This window comes from Channa argus, chromosome 1 (genome assembly GCF_033026475.1).
Source record: "Channa argus isolate prfri chromosome 1, Channa argus male v1.0, whole genome shotgun sequence".
Classification (NCBI taxonomy): Eukaryota; Metazoa; Chordata; class Actinopteri; order Anabantiformes; family Channidae; genus Channa; species Channa argus.
This window is the reverse complement of record NC_090197.1, coordinates 10,500,899-10,521,214: the sequence shown is the minus strand read 5'-3', so window position 1 is coordinate 10,521,214 and position 20,316 is coordinate 10,500,899. Positions and strand designations below refer to the sequence as shown.

The following is a 20,316-nucleotide window of genomic DNA, read 5'->3' as shown; positions in this document are numbered from 1 at the left end:
ACTTATTCTGCAAATCCAGAGACCTTTGTCTTCACACGTCCAGAAACATGATATTATTTTTTTCCATTTCACTTCTGGGACGATAATGAGACCTGTATGCTAAAAATAACTACTGCTTTAGTGCATTTTCTTATGCCCTAATAAACGGAGGTGTGCGTGTGTGCACTGCGTTTCTCACTGTCTTTGACAGAATAAGTACGTTTCACTAAGGTTAAGTGGGGGCAGACAGATCTATAAACTGATCTCACATCAATTTTGAACAGATGGAAAGTTATTAGTGGAGGTTGAATGGGGATGGAAAGAGGTGATTGTGGGCCAGCAGGGCAATTGCTTGACAGTGTCTTCTCACCTACAATATATCATTTTTAAACAGGGAGGATGAGAGATGCACTTGAATGATAGTCAGGTAGCATGCATGTGTGCGTCTGAGTACAATTTGTGTGTAATTATCCAGACTCCGTCCCCTAGAGTCGAGGGGAAAAAGAAAAACTCTTCAACTAAGGCTCCGTCTAAATGACACACTTGCATGTGAACAGAGAAGCACTTGTAAGCCGTCTTTGGCATCGGAGTCCCTTGGCTGTGTCACTTCAGGACACAAAGAATTACACAGTCTGACATAATCAGACTTAGAATTTATCTGCAGGCTAAGAGACAGCTTGTCCTCACCGATCCTTTTATGTCAGAGACGTTCACCCAGGATTCACAACCTCTGCTTTGTCAGCAACTGTGGCCCAAAGTCACAAGCATCAATAAGTCTTAAGAGAAAAAAGTGCAGGAGTCACTTGACCTGACACAACCATGGGTTAATAATTGCAGTCGTTTCTAATTTTTTTTTTCATAATTTTCCATCTGTGCAAATAAATATTACTGTAATCCTGACAATATGCAGTAGCAAGTCATATTTTTTTTAACACCATCTCTAAATAATGCCCAATTTTTACAATTTGGATTTTTACAATTTGTCTTCATGTTAAGATAGAAATTGTTATAGTCTCTGTCACCATTTTGTGAAATCCGCAATGCCTAAAATGTCAGATTTTTATGAGCTATTTGGGTTTTTTTTGCAGTAAATTGTTTAAGCTATTCAAACATGTTTTCACACAATCACTCAACCTAAGAAGAAACATTTTTTTTTTTTCAGTTTTCTGGAGAATTAAAAATCACCAAATTTGGAGATGCATGGCTTTCATTCAGAGCAACATTTTGTAAACACATGCACAGTGTCAGTGAGAGGAAATAACATGTTTCTTACTCCATAAGTCTGATAAATATGTTCCCTAGAAGGAGAAAAAAAAATGGTGCAGCACTTACCAGCTGCGCTGTAAATCTTCCCTCATTGTTGCATTTTTATTTATATTGTCTTGTCTCTGGATATGATTTCTATTTGCTGCTGAATAACACAATGTATCCACAGGGAAATTTACATGCTATATTTACATCTGAAAATTTTTACCTGATGATTTAATAAGAGCAACTAAGTGATGTGGATGTGCATAACATTACTCAGTTACAAGTCTTGTGTCATGTGCTGGAAATCCTGTAGGAGTCTTAAAATGATTATACACTAAGATCAGTAAAGATGAAAAGAAAGAGCAAACTGGTACAACGTGGAACAAAGCTGCCTTCTTTTGTTTTAATAATCTGTTTTTTTTTTTTTTTTTTACGCCATCGTTCCAGTCACTCAGTTACTATGTAGCGAGCGGTTTTTCCAACAGGATATTTCCATGCGTAACTTAATGTTTGATTCAGCTCAGTAGTCTTGAGTGAGCCAGAGAGGAATGGGGCTGTCATGTCGAGAGAGTTAGCAACATGATTAAACTGGATGCCAACCTTTTCTAACTTTGATGCATTCATGTCGGCTGTATTTAATTCATGAGTTTGGTTGGGGGGGGGGGGGGGGAGCTTGAAAGAGGTGCAGTAGGAGGAGACGAGAGGAGAGAAGGCTGGTGGTGGCATGTTGTACAGTAGTTTGTGGTTAATCCAATCTTTGCACTGAATGACTCGGTTTTTTCCCCCCGTTTTATTCCCGTTCCTTCACATTTCTCTTTATGCATTACCTCCTCTGACCTCCACTTTTTCTTCCTTTCCACATCAACAAGCTTCTCTTAACTTGCTCTTTTTGACCTTTAATCCCCCAGCCCGACTCAATATTCCTTCGTTCCGAATTTCTCTCACTGTCCCGCCTCCATCCTTCTTGTGTCAGTCCGATCTCACAGCCATTTCTCCGCAACGCCACTGTGTATGTGTGTTTCATACATACACAATGAAATCATCCGCAGCTTTTTACGACTCATATTTTATGCATTCAGCTCTTATGCAGAGCGACTAACAAACAGCACAACCACGAGAATTCTCTTACGGCTCCTTTCTGCAGCGCCGTTTTCCCTCTTGTGCCTCACCTCCTCCCCCCTCAACATTTTCATCTTCTTCCATACACACAATGTCGTCCTTTTCTGCTCCCTTTTCCTCCTCCTTTACTCGCTTCATTCTCCCTAGGTAAAGGAAGGCAGGAGCTCAATGAATGGTGAATGCTTGGCCTCCCTCCAGCTCACACTTTCAATAACCAAGGGACATTTTAATGGTTCCTCTGCAAGTGAGCATGCGCATGTAGCTGCTTGTATGTCTACGTGGGAATGTTTCAACATTTTTATAAGTGTGTGCCAATGTTTGTGTGTTTGTGCTGTTAGCCCACTTGGTGTTTGGCTGGCCAGCTAAATAAATACATCACAAAAGAACACATTTGTCATTCTCCCAGGAGTATGTGAATTATTTAAAATGAAAAGCTCGGGAGAGAGATGACTAACAGTACTGGGTGACATGGCTGGAGGGGAGAAAGATGGAAGAGGGTTGGAGGCAAGGGGGAGGTGGGGGGGAGACCAGATGGGCAGGAGTGGGACCGAGCCAGGGAGAGCTGGTGTAAAGAGAAGGGGTAAAATAAAAAAAAAGAAAAAAGAAAAGAAAACAGTGATAAAAAGGAGAAAGAGTGGAAGAGCAGTCAAACCCTGGAGAGGGAAAGACGAGGGGGGCGATAGCAGCTTTGAGAGGGGGCTTTTGTATAAAGGCACAAATCAGTGGGAGATATAAGTGAAGAATGGAAGGCTCAAGAAAATAAAAGTCAAAGAAGAAAATATGAGGCGAATTCTGTATGAGACAAAAAGAGTTAGGGAGGGTTGATGAGGACATGACAAGAAGCGACAACAGACAGAGGGGAAGAGGAGTGCAACAGAGGGAATGACTTTAGAAACATATGATTGGGCACCAGTGCCAAACACACACACACAGACACACACACACATACACACACACGCACGATAAATCTCCAAGCTTCTCCAGCAGATTTCAGCCTGTTAACCTGACTCACCCTGCCTTACCCCATCTCACCCTGCCACATGGTCGCCCACAGGGGGCAGGGAGAGACAGAAACAGCAAGTCAGAGCAAATATTGAAAAGAGGAGGGATGAAAAGACAGAAAGAAGCAAAGGAGAAAATGAGAAGGTATAAGGGACAAAGAAAGCAAACAAACACGAGCATAAGAGGAAGAGTCATGAGGCACTGTTGAGATCAGTGGCGTAGAAATAAGGTGCACACACATCTTCAAAGTAGGTGTGTGGAGGTAGACGGGTGAGAGAAATAAAAAAGCAGGGGGGGGGGGGGGGGGGGGAGGAGAAGGAAGGCGTGTCGTAAATTACAGGGGAAAGGGGAGCAATAGGAAGGAATAGCAGGGTGGTGAATGTGCCTGGAGCTGGATTGTGGAGCAGCAAACAACAGAGATAATAAGAGAATCTGCTGAAAGCACGCAGCACACTCCATAATTACACAGAAAGATCAGCCTGCCTTAATTAGAACAGGATGGAGCTCATGAGTGTGACAGCCATGCACACAAAAACACACAAATACCCATGCATAAGGCAGCATTTACGAGGCAAACTATTACATAATTTATTTCCCCCCCCTTGGTCTGTTCCTGCCCATGGTATTTCACATTGAGACTGGTGAACACGTGTGTGCTCATTACTCTGAGTACGTGTAGTAAAAAATCGGACTGAGTGCATGTTGGGCCAAGATGTAAAGTAACAATGCTTTGCACACACGAACGTAAAGCAAAGGATGGTGCTACACGACATCACTTCCCACTGTTCCCGCTTTTTTAATTCCCTCTGTGTTTTTTACTTTTCGCTGACTGGGCACATCTGCTGATTTTCAATAACACCCTCGTTCATATTTATACTTCTTTATATTCACACCTAGACGCTTGTCAAGTGCCACCTCAGACTTCTGTCCTACTGGGGATTGGGTTTCTCATTCACTTGATGATGAAGATGCGAGGATTTTCTCCTTCCACAGTTCATTTGGTTGCAACCTATTTTAAAACAAAGCAAAGAGCGCTGGGAATAACAGCATTTAAATACCACATGCATTTTCTATAATAAGATAAATAACGTATTCAGTTACACTGAGAATTGAAAAATCAAATGTTCTCATTTAATGGATGAGTATTTTCCACAGATTTGAATTTATGGTCTCGCTGACCGTTTGCAGGGGGAACTGCAGTGAACTTAGCTGCTTCTTTTAAATAATTCAGAGCAGAATTTCAAAAATGTGGTTGTTCTCATAATTTCATGATTAAACGTCTAAATGCTGAGCTTGTTTTATGACTTTGATCTGTGTTTGTGCAGTTTCATGCGTAATTTCCTGAGACAACAAAATATGAATATTTAGTTTTTTGGAGTGGGGAGCGACTAATCATAATTATATAAAGACAACATTTATACTCAAACCATTTAAGTGTATTTTTTCCATGGAATGACGGCTGTAAACCGTGGTCGGGTTTCAGGTGAAACATTCACTGACACTGTGGAAAGGAGGAAATGTTTGAGTAAACATGAAAGTTCTTTATGTGCATTAAAGGTTTTCATTAAAGACCAGCTTCAAAGATTCAAAGCTATTCTCTTAAAAACTGTGTGTTACCCGTATTAGAGCCACATGCAGCAAACTAACTGCAACTTGAACCGTCTACTGTGGCGAACACTGAAGGATGATGCGGGGAAATAGTTTGCTGAACAGATGGGTGGTAGTGCCCCTTTTAGTGCTTACTATTGGTCGGCATGACTGCAATGGCCACCGGCCCTTTTACTTATTTCATACAGAATCAAAAAATCTCCCACACCACATTCTTTAGGTGCAGGTTCCACATCATCTCCTCCAATGTGATTTTCTCAATGCAGTAGTAAGCAGAGCCTCGTGCTGTGGTAGTAGCTGGCCAGTTCGCCACGGCAACTTCGGTTTCTTATTCCGGTGTTACGGCAGGCGTCAACTAGTGCTAAAGTGGCCTGAGATACCACTGATTTTACCATCAGTTTGATCATAGATTGTAGAGAAATTACTAATGCCTGGATAATATCACCAAATTATTAGGAGTTTCTTCTTGTTTAATGATTTCACTTTTGTCAGTGAGCAATTTAATAATAACTAGAAAAGGCAATTTCCAAGGAAATTACGTGGGAGAGCTGTTAAGTCGCCCGGTAGAGGCCGACCGCTCAGAAGCTGCTGAGAGCAGAGGCGTTTGCACGTTCAAAGCCGCAAACGCTGAAGAGAGATAAATACGAACAAAAAGAGAAAGAAAGAAGATGACAATAAAAGGAAAAAATCCAAAATCCCAAGAAAAGTTGAATTCAGAAAAGAAAAAAAAAGTAGAAAGTAACAATGGAGGAAGTAAATAAGTAAAAAGTTGATATTTAAAGTGTAACGAAACAGAAAAAGAAGCAAAGTAAAAAGTTGCTATTGAAAGTGTAAAGAAAAAAGTAAGAAGTGAAAAAGCAACAACTTGATTAACAAAAGTGGAAAGAAGTAGTAAGAAACAAAGGAAAAGGTAAATATTCCCAAAGTTAAAAGAAACAAAGAAAGAAGCAAAGTAAAAAAGTTGCTATTAAAGTGTAAAGAAAAAAGCTAGAAGTAACTACTTAGAAATGAAGGAACCATTTTAATGCTGAAAAACTGTTGAGAAAAAAAAGTTGAAAAGAGCTTTTAATTTGAAAGTGTGTTTCCTGTCTGTGTGGTAGTTTGTGTGTCCACTGTAGGGAGACTTCAAAACAAACTCATTTTAGCATTTAAATGCTAAATAATTTAAATAAGAATGATAAAAGGCTTTTATTTTGAAAGTGTGTTTCCTGTCTGTGAGGGTGTGTGTGTGTAGGGAAACTTCACCACAAAGTCATTTTAGCATTTAAATGCTAAAAAGTGGATAAAATATTATGAAAGGCTTTTATTTTGAAAGTGTGTTTCCTATCTGTGAGGGTGTGTGTGTAGGGAAACTTCACCCCAAAGTCATTTTAGCATTTAAATGCTAAAAAGTGGATAAAATATTATGAAAGGCTTTTATTTTGAAAGGGTATTTCCTGTCTGTGAGGGTGTGTGTCTGTGTGTGTCTCCACTGTGTATGTTGAGGGAGAAAAACTCAGGTAAAGTGTGTGGACACAGCTCTGAGGCTGATTACATGACGTCATGCAGCTGTGTCCGTTACCATGACAATGACTGCTGCCTGCCTGCTGAGTCATGTGAGCCAAATGCAAAGGCAGGCTGGAAAAGTACTGAGACTATGCCTCGCAAAATGCTCAAAATATGAAAAAGTATTAGTCCTATCGAAACAATTCAAAAACTGTGAGTGACAAAAGGCTTCAATGAACACACTGATGTACTTTATTTGAATATACTCCATAAAATGAAGGCGTGGTGGCGATTTGAAAACAGCCCCCCGTTTGTGATTTGAGGAGAATTTAAGAACCTCTGTTATAATGGGCTCCAATGGGAGTTTCAGACGGCACTCTCTCCGCTTCTGGACTCTTGGAGAAAGAACCGTCAGTCCTGTCACTATGAGAGTTATATTTACTGAAAGAAGACAAAAATACCTACATTCTGATGTATAGTTTGTTTATGTAAGATTAAAGTTGATTGAAGGAAAGAAGGAAAAGAAGGAAAAAAGTTGCTAAAAGTGGAAGCTGAAAAGTTAGAGTGCGTGTGATGTCACCCACTCTAGCTGCTCCAACATTCCGCAATACACACTAATGGAAAAGTTGAAAAAGCTCCAAAAGTTGCCTAAAACTAAAACTGCGATTATTCAAAAAGTATAAAAGATACAAAGAAGCTGATCCACCCAGAAAAAGTTGAAAGGATCTAGACCCGTATAAAGTTTAAATGAAGTTTCTACTCCAAAGTATGATGACACAAGAGGCAGATGAAAAGTGGCAAGTTGAAGGGAAGTTTTAAGTGGCTTCCATTCATTTTCAATGGGAAAAAAAGTTGATAAAAAGTGAAATATAATAAAAAGTATAAAAGTTATTAATAAGAAAAGTAATAGCATAGATCTCCTAAAAGAGACCTACGTTTAGGAAGTGGAACGAAGTTTCTACGACAAACCGTCTAGGAGGAGATAGTGACCGAAAAACGGCGAAATAATAATAATAATAAAGAAAAGGATCTCATAAGTGTGAGAGCTGTGCTTACAGCTCTCCCACTAATGAGAGCTGTGCTTACAGCTCTCCCACTAATAATAACCAAAGAGCAGCAATCGTTACAGGAGGTGGACAATCACAACTGATGCTATAACCTGTGGTAATCCAGTGTTAACTAGGCCTGGTAGGGCTGTTCCTTTGCCTGTGGTAATAATCTTCTCCTAAATAGCAGAACTCCATCTTCTTTATCCATTATCAGTAGCTACTCAATAACTATTCAATATTATTGACCTGCCCTGGGACACAGTTACACTCCGGCGTAAACAAGACATACAGTGGTGTGAAAAAAAGTTTGTATTCCCTTTCCCGTTGAAATGGCAAATAAAGTAAAACAAAGAATGTTTTTTTTTCCCAGCGTAATATTTAAGGCACATTCGGTTGGTACAAATGTTTATCAGAAGTAATAAAAATTGTCGGGGAGTACAATTATAAAAATTACATTTTTATCCAGAGGTAGAGCCCCTTATAAGAAGTAGAAGACTGAGAAGGAAAAAAATTGGCTTGAGAGCTACATGAGAATCCAAAAACCAACAGCGGGGGACCTGATAAAGTCCTGCAAATGAAATAACAGTCCACTCAGTCCTGCAAAAGTCTGGAGTGTTTGGGAGGAAAAAAAAAAAAAAAATTCACACTGGAAGCCACTGCCTACTTCTAGACATAAGGCAGCATGCTAAGAGTTTGCTAAGGAACATGAGGACAAAACAAACCCATTTTAGAGCAAGGGTGTGTGGTCAAATGAGACCTATGAGGAGAAGAAAAGCATTGCCACATCGCTGATGATTTGGGGGTTTACGTGCGCTTTAATAATCTTCCGATTGGCCTGCTTTCATTCTTCCTTCCACTTAATGCAGAGCTCCAGTGGCTGCTGCAAAGCCTCCTGCCATCGGCCCAAAAGCTAAAAATAAGAGGCAGCGCATCCTTCGACGTGACAATGAGCCAGAAAGCACAAAGCAAAGTCAACTCGAAAGTTGTTTAAAAAGAATGAGGTGAATGTTTCACCGTGGCCTTCCCAGTCTCCAGACTGAAATATAATTAAAAACCTGTGAGTAGATTTGAAGAAGGCTGTACACGGCAGGCATGCCAGCAATCTGGTAGATTTGGAACAATTATGCCATGAAGAATGGGCTAAAATTACACCTTAAAAAGGACACAAACGCTGCTCAGAGGAAACCCGTAGATTTCTTTAAGGGGAACATATCATCTCACTAGAAGTTTATCTTTTTTATGCTCCTTGACAGTTTGTGTTACTTCTGATTAAAGAACGTTCGGACCATCTAAACGTGCTTTCATTTTAATGTGAGGGGAGGCACTTAACAGCAGCTACAGGACCTGCACAAACACTCACAGAAATGAGTTTAAAATTATTGCCATGTTACAGCATCACTAGCCTGCTGTCCATTCATTATATTATGTTCATAGCAGCAGCAGAGCAGTTAGTCACACTGTTGTATTATAAACGCACTTTTTCTAAGTACACACACACATACTCGTGCTTCTCTTCCCAACACAGAATGAAATCAGATCCAGTATGTGTGTGTTTCTACTGTGTAGTGGCAGAAACCACAGCCACTGCATGTGGGTCCTTTGCTAGGTGCGTGTGTATGAGCAGTCCCAGAGCAATTCCTCAGTTTAGTGGAGCATTACAGCTGATCAATAGCTCTGGTGCAGTGGGAGATGTCGGGGTCTGGGCTGCATATTCACACTATTACAGCTGGACTGAGAAATTAAGCATTACAGGGGAAGAGTGTGTGTGTGTGTGTGTGTGTGTGTGTGTGTGTGTGTGTGTGTGTGTGTGTGTGTGTGTGAGTGAGAGACAGGCCCTGTCACCTACTGTACTAGAGTACACTGTAACTCACTCAATTGTATTCAGGGAAAGCTGAGCCCCAAAAATCCAACATCAGATCTGTCTCTCTCTGCCCCTCATTGGTCTTCTGGTCTTTATTGGTGCTGTCGCTGGAGTTTGCCACCCTTGTCTGCCTGCTCCTTTGCCCCCCCCCCCCTTCTTTTCTCCCTATTCACCAGTTTATCCTTCAAAATGTTAATCTCGTTGTCTTCTAACACTGTCAGAAATAAGTTTTATTTCTTCATTTGTCTTCCCCCCCATCCATTTTTCTTGACTTTGCTCGTAGCTCACCATTAGTCCGCTCAAAGTGTCCAAGTTTGTCCTTCAGATTTCATTGTCTCCGGCTCAGCTTTTGTTGTGGAAAAAGCACAGTTGTAATTACCAAAAGCAGGTCAAGCAACACAGACTTTGTTTGCACAAAGACCAACTGCCAATATCACTGAGCAGTGCTCATCTCCAACTGTCTAAAACTTAGGAACAGAAATTCTGCAACAAAGCAAGTGTTCTGCATGACTTCTGATTAGTGCTCACTCCAACTTTTTTTCTGGTGATACTTTTACATTTCCATTCCAATTTTTAAGCATTCTGTTCTTCAGAAAGCATGTCAATGTGCATCCAAGGATTCATTCTTGGCTACTACTACTACTAACCCTTTACCCCGTCCTGCTTCTTTAACTCAACTTCTGAGAATTACCTGCACACACTTTTACCTAATTTCAAATTGCTTCTTTATAACTAATAACTAATATATTTGGTATCAATCTCCTGGTAACCCGGCTTTTTTCATCCACAACCACGTCCTCTGTTGCAGTCGCATGTCAAGCAGCACTTGCTCGTCTTTCATTGGCAGCTCTTTCAGTTTCTGTTCTCCCTCAATTTAATTACAGTGTCGGCAGAAAAGCCAAACACGTTGGTTTAAAATTTCTGTTATTTATATTGATTTTCCTACTCTTAACATTCACTGGTACGTTGAGCTTAAAGTGAAATATATCAGCGACTGAACATGCTTAAAAAACTTTGAAAGCCACATACACAAAAGTAAGTAATTGGATTAAAGAGAAACAAACTAAAGTTACACCCAGTAATACCATGAAGGGCTCAACATTCATTACAATGCACACGGTCTGCTGTCCAGTGACCCCAACCCCCACACTGCAATGCACAGCAATGCAAGATTGGGTGTGAAAGCCAACAGCGACAGTCAGATGATCAAACGGCTGCTATTTCATGAGCAATGGGTTGTGACAAATGATTCCAATAATATCCAGGCCTGTTTGCGTCAGACAGCAACAAACTACACCCGCTGGCACCTTGACACTGACAATGCTTCATATAAAGCATGTGGTCATCGCTGTATGCAAATTTTAGACGAGAGATGTGGCGTAAAGAAATGGCCACTGTGTTCTCTCCTCCTCTTTCACCCGCACACACACACCCACACACACACACTGAGCTGTTCAGATTGTTTAATCTTACACTTCATATACCATGCCACACATGTCGAAACCTGTGCCAGCATTCAGAAGCCTAATGCAATAAGGCAATTTTCTGTACTGCTGTGATTCTTTGTGGGGGGAAAAAAAAAAAGTTCACTCCGTTTTCCTCTCCTTGGCCTAAACCCTCTCCATCAGTCTTTCAGATTTCTCTTAATGCAAATGAAGGTCCAGTAAGGTCCTCTCACTCTCACAGTATTTTGTCTCAGCTGGATTGTTTTCATATGGATCATCATCCTCTGCCATTTATTGACTGTACCTTCTGTTCTGTTAATCTGTGATTCCTGTCTGGATTCCTGCCTTTTTTTACTGCCTTTTTTCTCAGTCTTTGATTCACTGCAGAATTCATAATCAAGTCTTGTATTGTATAAATTTGGGTCCCAAGAATCATTAACTTAAAATGAGATGAGGAAAAATAGGGTGATGAACCTGTTTAAGGCTTCTGATACGGCAAAACCATTAGTCCTGTTATGTCTTTCTTCAAGATATTCAAACAATCTTTAAAATATAAAAACAAATTGAATTTCAGTTTGTTTTCCACAGTAAACAACATTTGACCAAATGCTTTTAGCAGTGTTCTTATTCTCTTTTGCTGATACTTTGTTGTGAAGGTTTTTGCTAGAATACTGTAACATGGAACAGTAAAAACCACAAATTTGAGTTGTTAATTCAAATTTCAATAAATGACGTTCATTTTTGCTTTGCACATTGATATTTTCTTGTTTTTTTGGTTCTCATTCTCTGACACAGCATCTTCCCTGTTGGGTTTGTTACCTTTTCTGTGTTCTTTCATGTATCAATACATCTCATTATGCATTTATCCATTCCCTACCTTCACAGCTGCTGTGTCCCTCCTCGTAGCCGGCGCTGCAGCTGCATTTCCCAATGGGGACCAGCCATTCCCCTTCGGCGCTGCAGTGCATCCTGGGAGGACTGTCTGTGTCAACCTCAGAGTTGTTGACACAGGTACCTCGTACCTCTACCAGTGTGGCGAAGGCCGCCTCCGCCACTGTGTCGGGGAAAACTGCCAGATTCTGTACAGTGGCAAGACAGCGTTTGTAGTAAACCCGCACAGCTACAAGGGCCACGCAGGCACCGACGTCCTGAAACGCAAGGTGGAAGCCCTTACGGTTGAGGTGGCCAATCTCACGCACCTCTGTGTTTAGCTTCATCTTTCTCTCACCCAAATCGCCCTGTGTGAAGCTCTCGTCAGCAGCAATGGTGTCGATCTTAGTGTAGCGGTCCTCTCGGGTCACGCCCCCAAGGTCCCTGTCCGATTCAACATAAAGAAGGTTGAAGGTCTCCTTGCAGGTGCCTGCTACACCAGGAATGCTGTTGCAGTCACGCAACGTGAACTGGAGCTCCACAAAAATGCGCTGGCCGCCTCGCCGCGCCACCCAGCCGGTCTGGAGCCAGTTGTTCTGCTGTGTAGGCTCCATCACGTTGCACACCTGGTATGTCCGAATGGGCTTGTACTTTTCATCTACGCCACTTATCTCCTCCCACTGGAGAAAGAAACAGCAGATGAGGAGAGGGAATATTAGGAAACAAGGATCACAGAGTGGATTATATGAGGAAGTGCACTTAAGAGGATGACCAAAACAATGACAGGTAGGGGGATGAGTCATGACACAAACAAAAAAAAAAAAGGTGGCGTTAAAAGAGAGGGAGCCATGTAATAACATGACGAAGAGGTTAAAAAAAGATAATGTGAAGTGAGATGAAGGGGGCAACAGGTCTAATGAAAACATAAGTCACAAAGATGAGGAGATGAGTCCATTCAGGTTAACAGTCTAATGACATAATCTGATGAGTGGGTGTGTGGGTGTAAGAAAATGGGCACTCAGATTCTGTAATAACGAGTGGTGTTGCTGAAACTGCGGGTCAGACCCGAGTCCCTTTCTCAGCTGGTTTCTTTTGCCCTCCTCCACCTTCGGGCCTCATAATAACGGCATATGAGAGGAATGTTTGCTAAATACCACTGCCTACACTCTGCTGCTTTACTTAAATGGATCAGATACAGAGGGTAACCTTTTTTTATACCCTCGTGCCGACAAAGAGTCTCAACTTGTCAAATATTGGTATATTTAAACAATCATAGTTACATATTTGTAGCAACAATGTTTTTTTTGTGCTAAAAATGATTGAAAAATCGATTTACATACTGATCGTTAGATGGAGTAAGGCTCTAAAATGCACAATGTTTCTTTATCGTCACACAGATAATACAGGTAATTTCTTTTTGGTTTATAGCACAGACTAACGGACCAAAAAAAAAAAAAAAAAAAAAAACTCTGTTGATTTTAAGATTGTTGGAAACACAACGAATTCATAAAATGACAAAAGTTCCCCTTTAAGGGACTATAGAAAAGCAGCAGGGTAGTCTGCACTTTATGGTGGCACTGAGGAGGGTAAATATTTCCTACTCATAATGTGTGTGTCTATTTCCTTGTAATTATAGTTTGTTTTTGTTTTTTATACAACAACATGGTCTTTCTGTGTGCCACATGTCATAAAGATGAGTTTGGGTATTTTAAATAATGTCATAATTTTTACAGTTTGTGGCCAAAATAAAACCCTTCATAAAACACAACAAGGATTTAAACTGGGGGAGAACATGCTTACATAGCGCTTTTATCCAAAGCGCTTTACAGTGTTGCTTCTCATTCACCCATTCTCACACACACACACACACACACACACACACACACACACACACACAGAGTTGGTGGCTGCCATGCAAGGTGCTCACGTGACCCACAGGGAGAAACATGGGGGTACAGGGTCTTGCCCAAGGACACATGGCCAGGAGGAACTGGGAATCGTCCATGGACCAACTGAGTTACAGCCGCCCCCACTTTTAACCTTAACATTAACTCTTTATGGACTTAAGGTTATCAGGATGTGTATTTTGGTGAAACTATTCGTCAGTTTTACTACAGATTTTAAATAGTTGGGGGAGGGCAATTTTTCTCTTTAGACAAGTAGAGGGTCCAAACTAAATAAATATTAAGAGGAGGGCAGTTGAAAATGAAACAACGTTCAGTTCACTAACCCCTCATCACTGTAATAAGTTTAGTACAGGGCCTAGACATGTACAATATTAAATCAATATTTTTGATTTACTTTCCATCAGAAACAAAGTGAAAAGCGAGTAAAACTTTATCAAATATAAGATGTGTTCAAAAAATGGTTTTGACATAAGAGTATGAGTTAGTGAGACAGTTTTTGTAAAATTTAAAGAGAGCTCAGCAACAAATGTGGATCTCCATCGCTAACACATGCGCACACACACACACACACGCGGGCAACACTGAAAAAAGATTACACGTGATGCTAATGTGATAAACTGCACTGCTACGAAGTGACTAAATCAAAACTGGGTGCTGCGTGTTCTCTCAGTTCAATTAGGGCTAGTAGGTGAGTCATACAAGTCCATTAATCTAAGATTTTGCTTTTGCTTTTTCCAAAAAAAACTAAATAAATGACTAAATAAAACTCCTCCAGCCGACAGTGATTTAACACACCTTTCACCAAACAATACACGCGCACATTCTGTTGTATGCTGTGCGTCGATTCCGTTCCCTCCACGTGCTTTTTTTTAACGTCTCGGATGTGTGTGCGTATAGAAAGGCCAACCTCCAGGTGGGAAGTAGTTGACAAATTACTCCTGCATTTGTCTTATAACGATAACTTGGCACAAAGTGAAATGGATCGATACGGAGGGGGACCGTTTATCTGCGGCAGCATACAGTATGTGTGTGGCAGTATCCTATCCTAGATTAGCGCCATCGATTAATGATCATGTTGAGCTCTGAACAGGGAGAGAAGTAAGAGCAAAGTGTGAAAAAGAAAGGGGGTGGGAGGGGGCTTGAGTTAAATAAAGCAACAAATAAACGCATAAACCAACACTGTGGCAGAGATAAAAAGGGGTCACCCATGCCTGGCGTTTAAAGGAAGCAGCTGGGTTGTGGAGCCTTGCGGAGTAAACAACAAGGACACGTACACACAAATAAAACACACATGCAGACAATGAAAGAGCTAGTAAGCACACTTACGCCATTGGATGGGTATGACGTCCACCCTAGCTCCGCCTGAGTCTCTTTAGAATTCAGCAGCACCACTGCAGAAAAAAATGGACAAAGTAGAGAAGAAAGATGGACAAGTATAAGATTACAGGCCAATTAAGGTGTCATAATAGCAGCTTTATGCTTTGATTTTATCATGTCAGTACAAATAAGTCTGTCTGCCATCTGTTGAGGGCTTAGGCTGGACAAAGCTTTCCATCCTCATTGGGCTTCAGCGGTAAAAAAAAAACACCCCATGAGACCACCAACAAAAGCATAGGACCACAAAGCATTCAAAACAAGCGCACACACAAACAGCACCCTGAGTTAACAGCAGAGGGGGAAAAAAAATAATAAACTGTTTCATGTGTTTTTCCACATGTACCACGGACAGGGAGCAGGAGGAGGAGCAAGTTCTAAGATTTGAAATTTCAGGACCACGGACAGCGATGCAAGAAATCAGTGGAAAGCCAGAGAACGCTCCATAGATTAGTGTCAATTTAGAATCAGCTATTAAAAATAAAAATAGTTTCTCCAATGAAAGTAGGACTTGTTTATTTTAGCTGTGACCTTACCACAATGAGAAAATAATTACATGAATCTTAAACTATAAAGTCACAAATGTTTGTCAGCAAATGTTAGGCGAATTCTGACATAAAACCACAATAAGTCCTTTTTTACATCATGCAAAATACAGTAGAAACTATGGCTGCAATTCATGTGTTTTCATGATTAATCTACTGTTTTCTAAATTATTGTTTAGTGGTTTAGTCTGTCTAGAAAGAAAATGGGGAAAAAATGCCAATCACCGTTTCTGAGACCCAAATTTCTTCCAATAACCTGCAGATACTCAGCCCTAACTAAACACTTACAGGATGAAGCTGAGTACTGCAGTAACGAAATACTTATTTTTTTTTTTTCTGTTTGTACATACAAAATTACACTTAGGGTAAATTTCTAAATGCAAAGCATTTTGTAACAGAGTTAAAATGTGAAAAACTGAACTGAGTACTCAATGAAACAAACATTTATTCTAATTATTCTAATAATCAGTCATTTCATGTGGCATTCGTTGACAAAACGTCTCTATTTCTAGGTTCTTAAATGTCAGTATTTTGTATCTATCATTCACAATATGATTGAGTAATGGGAAGTTACAGTTGGCATTTTAATCACAAAGAAAAAGTGGATCTAAATTCAACCTACACTACTGCAAAATATCCATGACAGCAGTAGAAGGTACAGCCTTCTACAAGTAGTTTAGCTCACCACTCAAACCAGAGTTGACGAAGCACGCCAAGCACGCCACAGTTCACCAGTCAGAACGTCTTTAAGCAGTCACAGCCGTTGTTTCATACTCAGTATATGCAGCAGGCGTACAGGGAAGCCATCATCAGCACATTTATCTTAATCTATAATTTAATTTTAACATCTGTAGTGACATATGGTGAGCAGCATTATCGCCTCAATTTTAAAGGATTTCGCTGATATCGAAGTTACCCATGCTTTAAGCTTGTCTGCTTAAAAATACCCCTTCCTAGCACACACACACACACACACACTTTCACCTAAGGCAATCGGAGGTCTGACAAGCAGACAAAGTCATCTTTTCAGCACTTTGAAGAAACAACTTGTGCAAAGACAGTTTTTTTTTTTTTTTTCATCCTTAAAGTACTTTCACTCTTGTACTTCAGCTACTTCACTTTAACTTTTGTTTCTGCTTTGACTTTCATCCACATCAGGAGCCTTGTTGTGGCTATCAAAAATAACCTGTGTAACACTTTCCAGAGCAGACAGCAGACATCTTGACAAGCTACCATTTCACCTTCTACTGAACAATTTTGGCACCTTGGAGTATGACTTTAATCTCATATTCAATGCTACATGACAAATGTTTGGCCTTATCAGCATTAACAACTTTGCACATGGCCGTCCTGGTGAGTAAAGAGGAGAAACCTACGCATTCTGACTAATGCTGTAGGCCTTGTAAGATATGGCAACTCAAAACCTGTAAAATTACTGACTCATGCTCTGACAAGGAGGCTATGGACACAGAGATGTGTGTACGATGGACCAAAAGGGAACATTTCTGAACTCTTACACTTACATAGAGTACCGAATGTCAAAATAAACCCATCAATACTCTGGCTCGGAGCAACACTATTCTGAGAAAACTATTCTTTTACATATTGTCACCTGAAGGCCATGAAGTTACAGAAGTTACATAAACATCATTTGAGATTCAAAAGAGAACTGTTCTTCAGTGTCCCTACAGTGTGGATAGCCAAAACACAGAGAGGCGGTGAACAGTTCCTTTTTTTTTTTTTTTAGTTTTTCTTTAAAAAAAAAAAAAGAAACGACATCTGCACCTTGGGTAGGGTACAGGAAAGCCATGCTGGTCCACGAGAGATCCTTTACTAAAACACTTAACTTTGTTGTTTTTGGGTTAACACCGCCTGGTGCCCAAAGCTTGGCTCTGTGGTTAGCTGATAACATAGAGGCATTTCGAGAAGATTACAGCGGGAGAGGGCTAGGGTGGTGGGGAGAGACAGAGGAAGGCTGAGGAGGGAGGCAAGGAGACGATGAGAGAAAATAATCAGCGAAAGGAGGGTGAAGAAAAGAAAGGAAGAGATGAAAGAGAGGAAGACAAAAAGCAAGGGGGGGAAGAGCAGAAGAAGTGCAAATAAAAGACTACTCTGGGTAATACACTGAGGGATCAGTGTTCCTTAGCCAGTCAGTCAGTCAGTGAGACTCAGAGAAAAAAAGTTGGCACTGTGATCACACTGAATACATAGGTCCGGTAATCATAGCCTAGTTAGTCAGACTAATGAGCCTTTAGGGGCAGGGGGAACCGAGAGGCAGATAAGAGAGAGACGGGAGACAAAAAAAAAGTTGGGTAAGAAAACCAAAGCAGTGAAAGAAAGGTTAACCAAAAGAAGGAAAAAGGGGAAAAAGTTCAAGAAAGGAAATGAGACAAAGAAACAAAAGCTCTGCCTTTTTACTTTGCGTGGCTCTGACTAATAGCAGTGACACACGAGCTACTAAACACCAATTTCAAAAGGTTTATTCATAAAGTAATTGCCCATCATTATAGGGACAATGTGGATCTGTGAGAAAGTTTTGCTTTTCAGTCCATGTGGGCTCAGGTCTATTTAGGAGCCACAGAATGAGGCTGACTTTCATCACTAATAGAGAAACATTATGATCACGACCAGATAATAAGGAGTAACAGACCCATTTCTGCTTCGGGCACATTATGTGCAGAGCTTGAGTAAAGACCACGTGCTTCATGTCAGAAGAACAGCAGAACAGCTAGTTGCTTATGTTCTCATGTGAAATTAACAAAAGAACAGACGCACGCAAGGGAGGGAGAGTATTTAAGAAACTAAGAGAAAAAAAGCTTCAGAAACTTTTTTAAAAAAAAGATTAAGAAGGCCCTGAAACAGACAGAGTAAAGGAACAGAACCAATTTTGAAGCCTGTCTTGAATTGTAAGCTTTGCACTTTAGTTGTAGGTACCAATCATACAAAAGACGTATTGCACACTTGATTTTGCGGTAACCATTATCTTTATTTTTGTTAGTTATGAGACCTCTGAAGGTTTGCTAGCTGCAGGATGCACCTTGCGAAATGGACCGTAAAAGGTAAGTGGATTGTACATGCAACCCCAGTTCCAAAGAAGTTGGGTCAATGCTGGAAGGTACATAGGTTTTAGAGCTCCCATCCAGACAGTCTCTTTCAGGGAAGGCTTTGCATATTTCAGCAAGAAGATGCTTAACCACAGACTACATCCATCACAACAGCATGGCTTCGCAGGAGAAGAGTCTGGGTGATGAACTTGCCTCTCTGTAGTCCACATCTTTCACCAATAGAAAGGCATTTGGTGAAGCAAACCTAAAAAAGTCCCAGGCCTGTTGAGCAGCTAGAATCCTGCATCAGTCAAGAATGGGACAAGATTCTAGTCCTAAGCAAGTGGTCTCCTCACTTCCCAGACATTAGGAGACGGTTGTTAAAAGAAGAGGGGATGCTACACAATGGTAAACATCCACCTGTTCCAACTTTTGAGATGTTTTGCTCCCATCAAATTGAAAATGAGCTAATACTTTAAATATTATAAATGGTATCAGTTTCAACATCTGATATGTTGTTTAGGTTCTATTGTGTATCAAATATGGGTTGATGAGATTTGCAAATCATTGCAATTTGCTTATATTTATGTCCCAACTTTTTTGGAATATGGGTTGTACCATTCTTAAAGCGCAATTTATTTTACTCTTGAAACTTCTCAAACCAAAACGGTTGCGAATAACGACAGGAGAAGTCTTGAAAATTGCGTATTTTTATACAAATACGTGTTTCTGTGCCTGTGTTGGAGGTTTAAAGGGATTCTGATTAGCTTTCTTCTTTGTTTTGCTCCGAGGTGTTTGTATGATGCATTTAATAAGTTGTTCATCCTTGTGACACACAAGGATGAGACAAAGTGTTGGGTGGAAAGAGAACACTAAGGGAAGAGACCCCTGTGGGAGAGACACTCCACAGCACTCAAGTCAAGTATTCAAAAGTAAACGGGGTGTTTTTTTTTTTTGGTGCACCCGAAGCACTCGAGAAGAGGCAAAACAGTCAAATTTGGCCTCTGTCAAGTATGTAGCACTTTGTTTTAGTAGTAGATAGCAACATGAAGACAGCTCTGTCAGAAAGGTAAGGGGTTCCCATCATTCCTGCTCCAACTACATGTGTGTGCAGCTCTTGAACAAGGCACTTCCAAGGCCAAGTACTGATGTGGAAAGGAGGGTGGGGGGGTGGAAGAGAGCAGGGACATTAAAAATAAAAAGATTTTACCTTTCAGCTGAGAAACCACTCACAAATACAGTGTTGCACACAAGCAACTATAGAAGACTTGAGTCATTTCCATTGAGAGAGGCTCATTTCATAATTTACTTTGATAATGTGCTATAGTTAATAATGTGCCAGAGCAGGATTAGCTCCGCTATTGTCTTTGCTGCAACCCGTGGGCTACTTATCGGCCAGTCTACACCCAGCCAGGCCAGCAGGCTCAGGAAGGTCAAACTGCCTAAAGAGAGAGCACAGAGATGGTGATAAGCACAGGTCACCTATGGTTTACTTAAGAAAACCATTGTCCAGACATTATCCTTCTTATGTAACCGCAGTGTGGACACAGGAACTGAAACTTTGGGCAGGCAGAAACGGGTGGAAGGTGTGAGACAGGAAAATGAAGTATACAGTCGAGCTGTAGATTTAAAGCCCTCAGGACATGACTGAAGGACCGGATACTTTGACAACTTGATTTCACAGACTACAGACTTTCCAGACCTTTACCAAAGGCTTTTGACTTGGTTTGGACCTGTCATCATGACTTCAGATTGAACCTTGATATGGATTTTTTTT

At 40.7% G+C, this 20,316-nt stretch overlaps 1 protein-coding gene across 4 annotated transcripts in view; it reads right to left on the bottom strand.

Annotated features, from left to right (window-relative positions):
* LOC137122978 (ephrin type-A receptor 7-like) overlaps positions 1 to 20,316 on the bottom strand; it is a 133,938-nt gene that overhangs the window by 82,288 nt on the left and 31,334 nt on the right. For all 4 annotated transcript variants that reach the window (XM_067496293.1, XM_067496276.1, XM_067496284.1 and 1 more), the window contains exons 2-3: positions 14,903 to 14,967; positions 11,677 to 12,349 (exon numbers count right to left, since the gene is read on the bottom strand). In XM_067496293.1, coding sequence (XP_067352394.1) covers positions 11,677 to 12,349; positions 14,903 to 14,967 — 738 coding nt within the window. The remainder of the gene's footprint in view (positions 1 to 11,676; positions 12,350 to 14,902; positions 14,968 to 20,316) is intronic.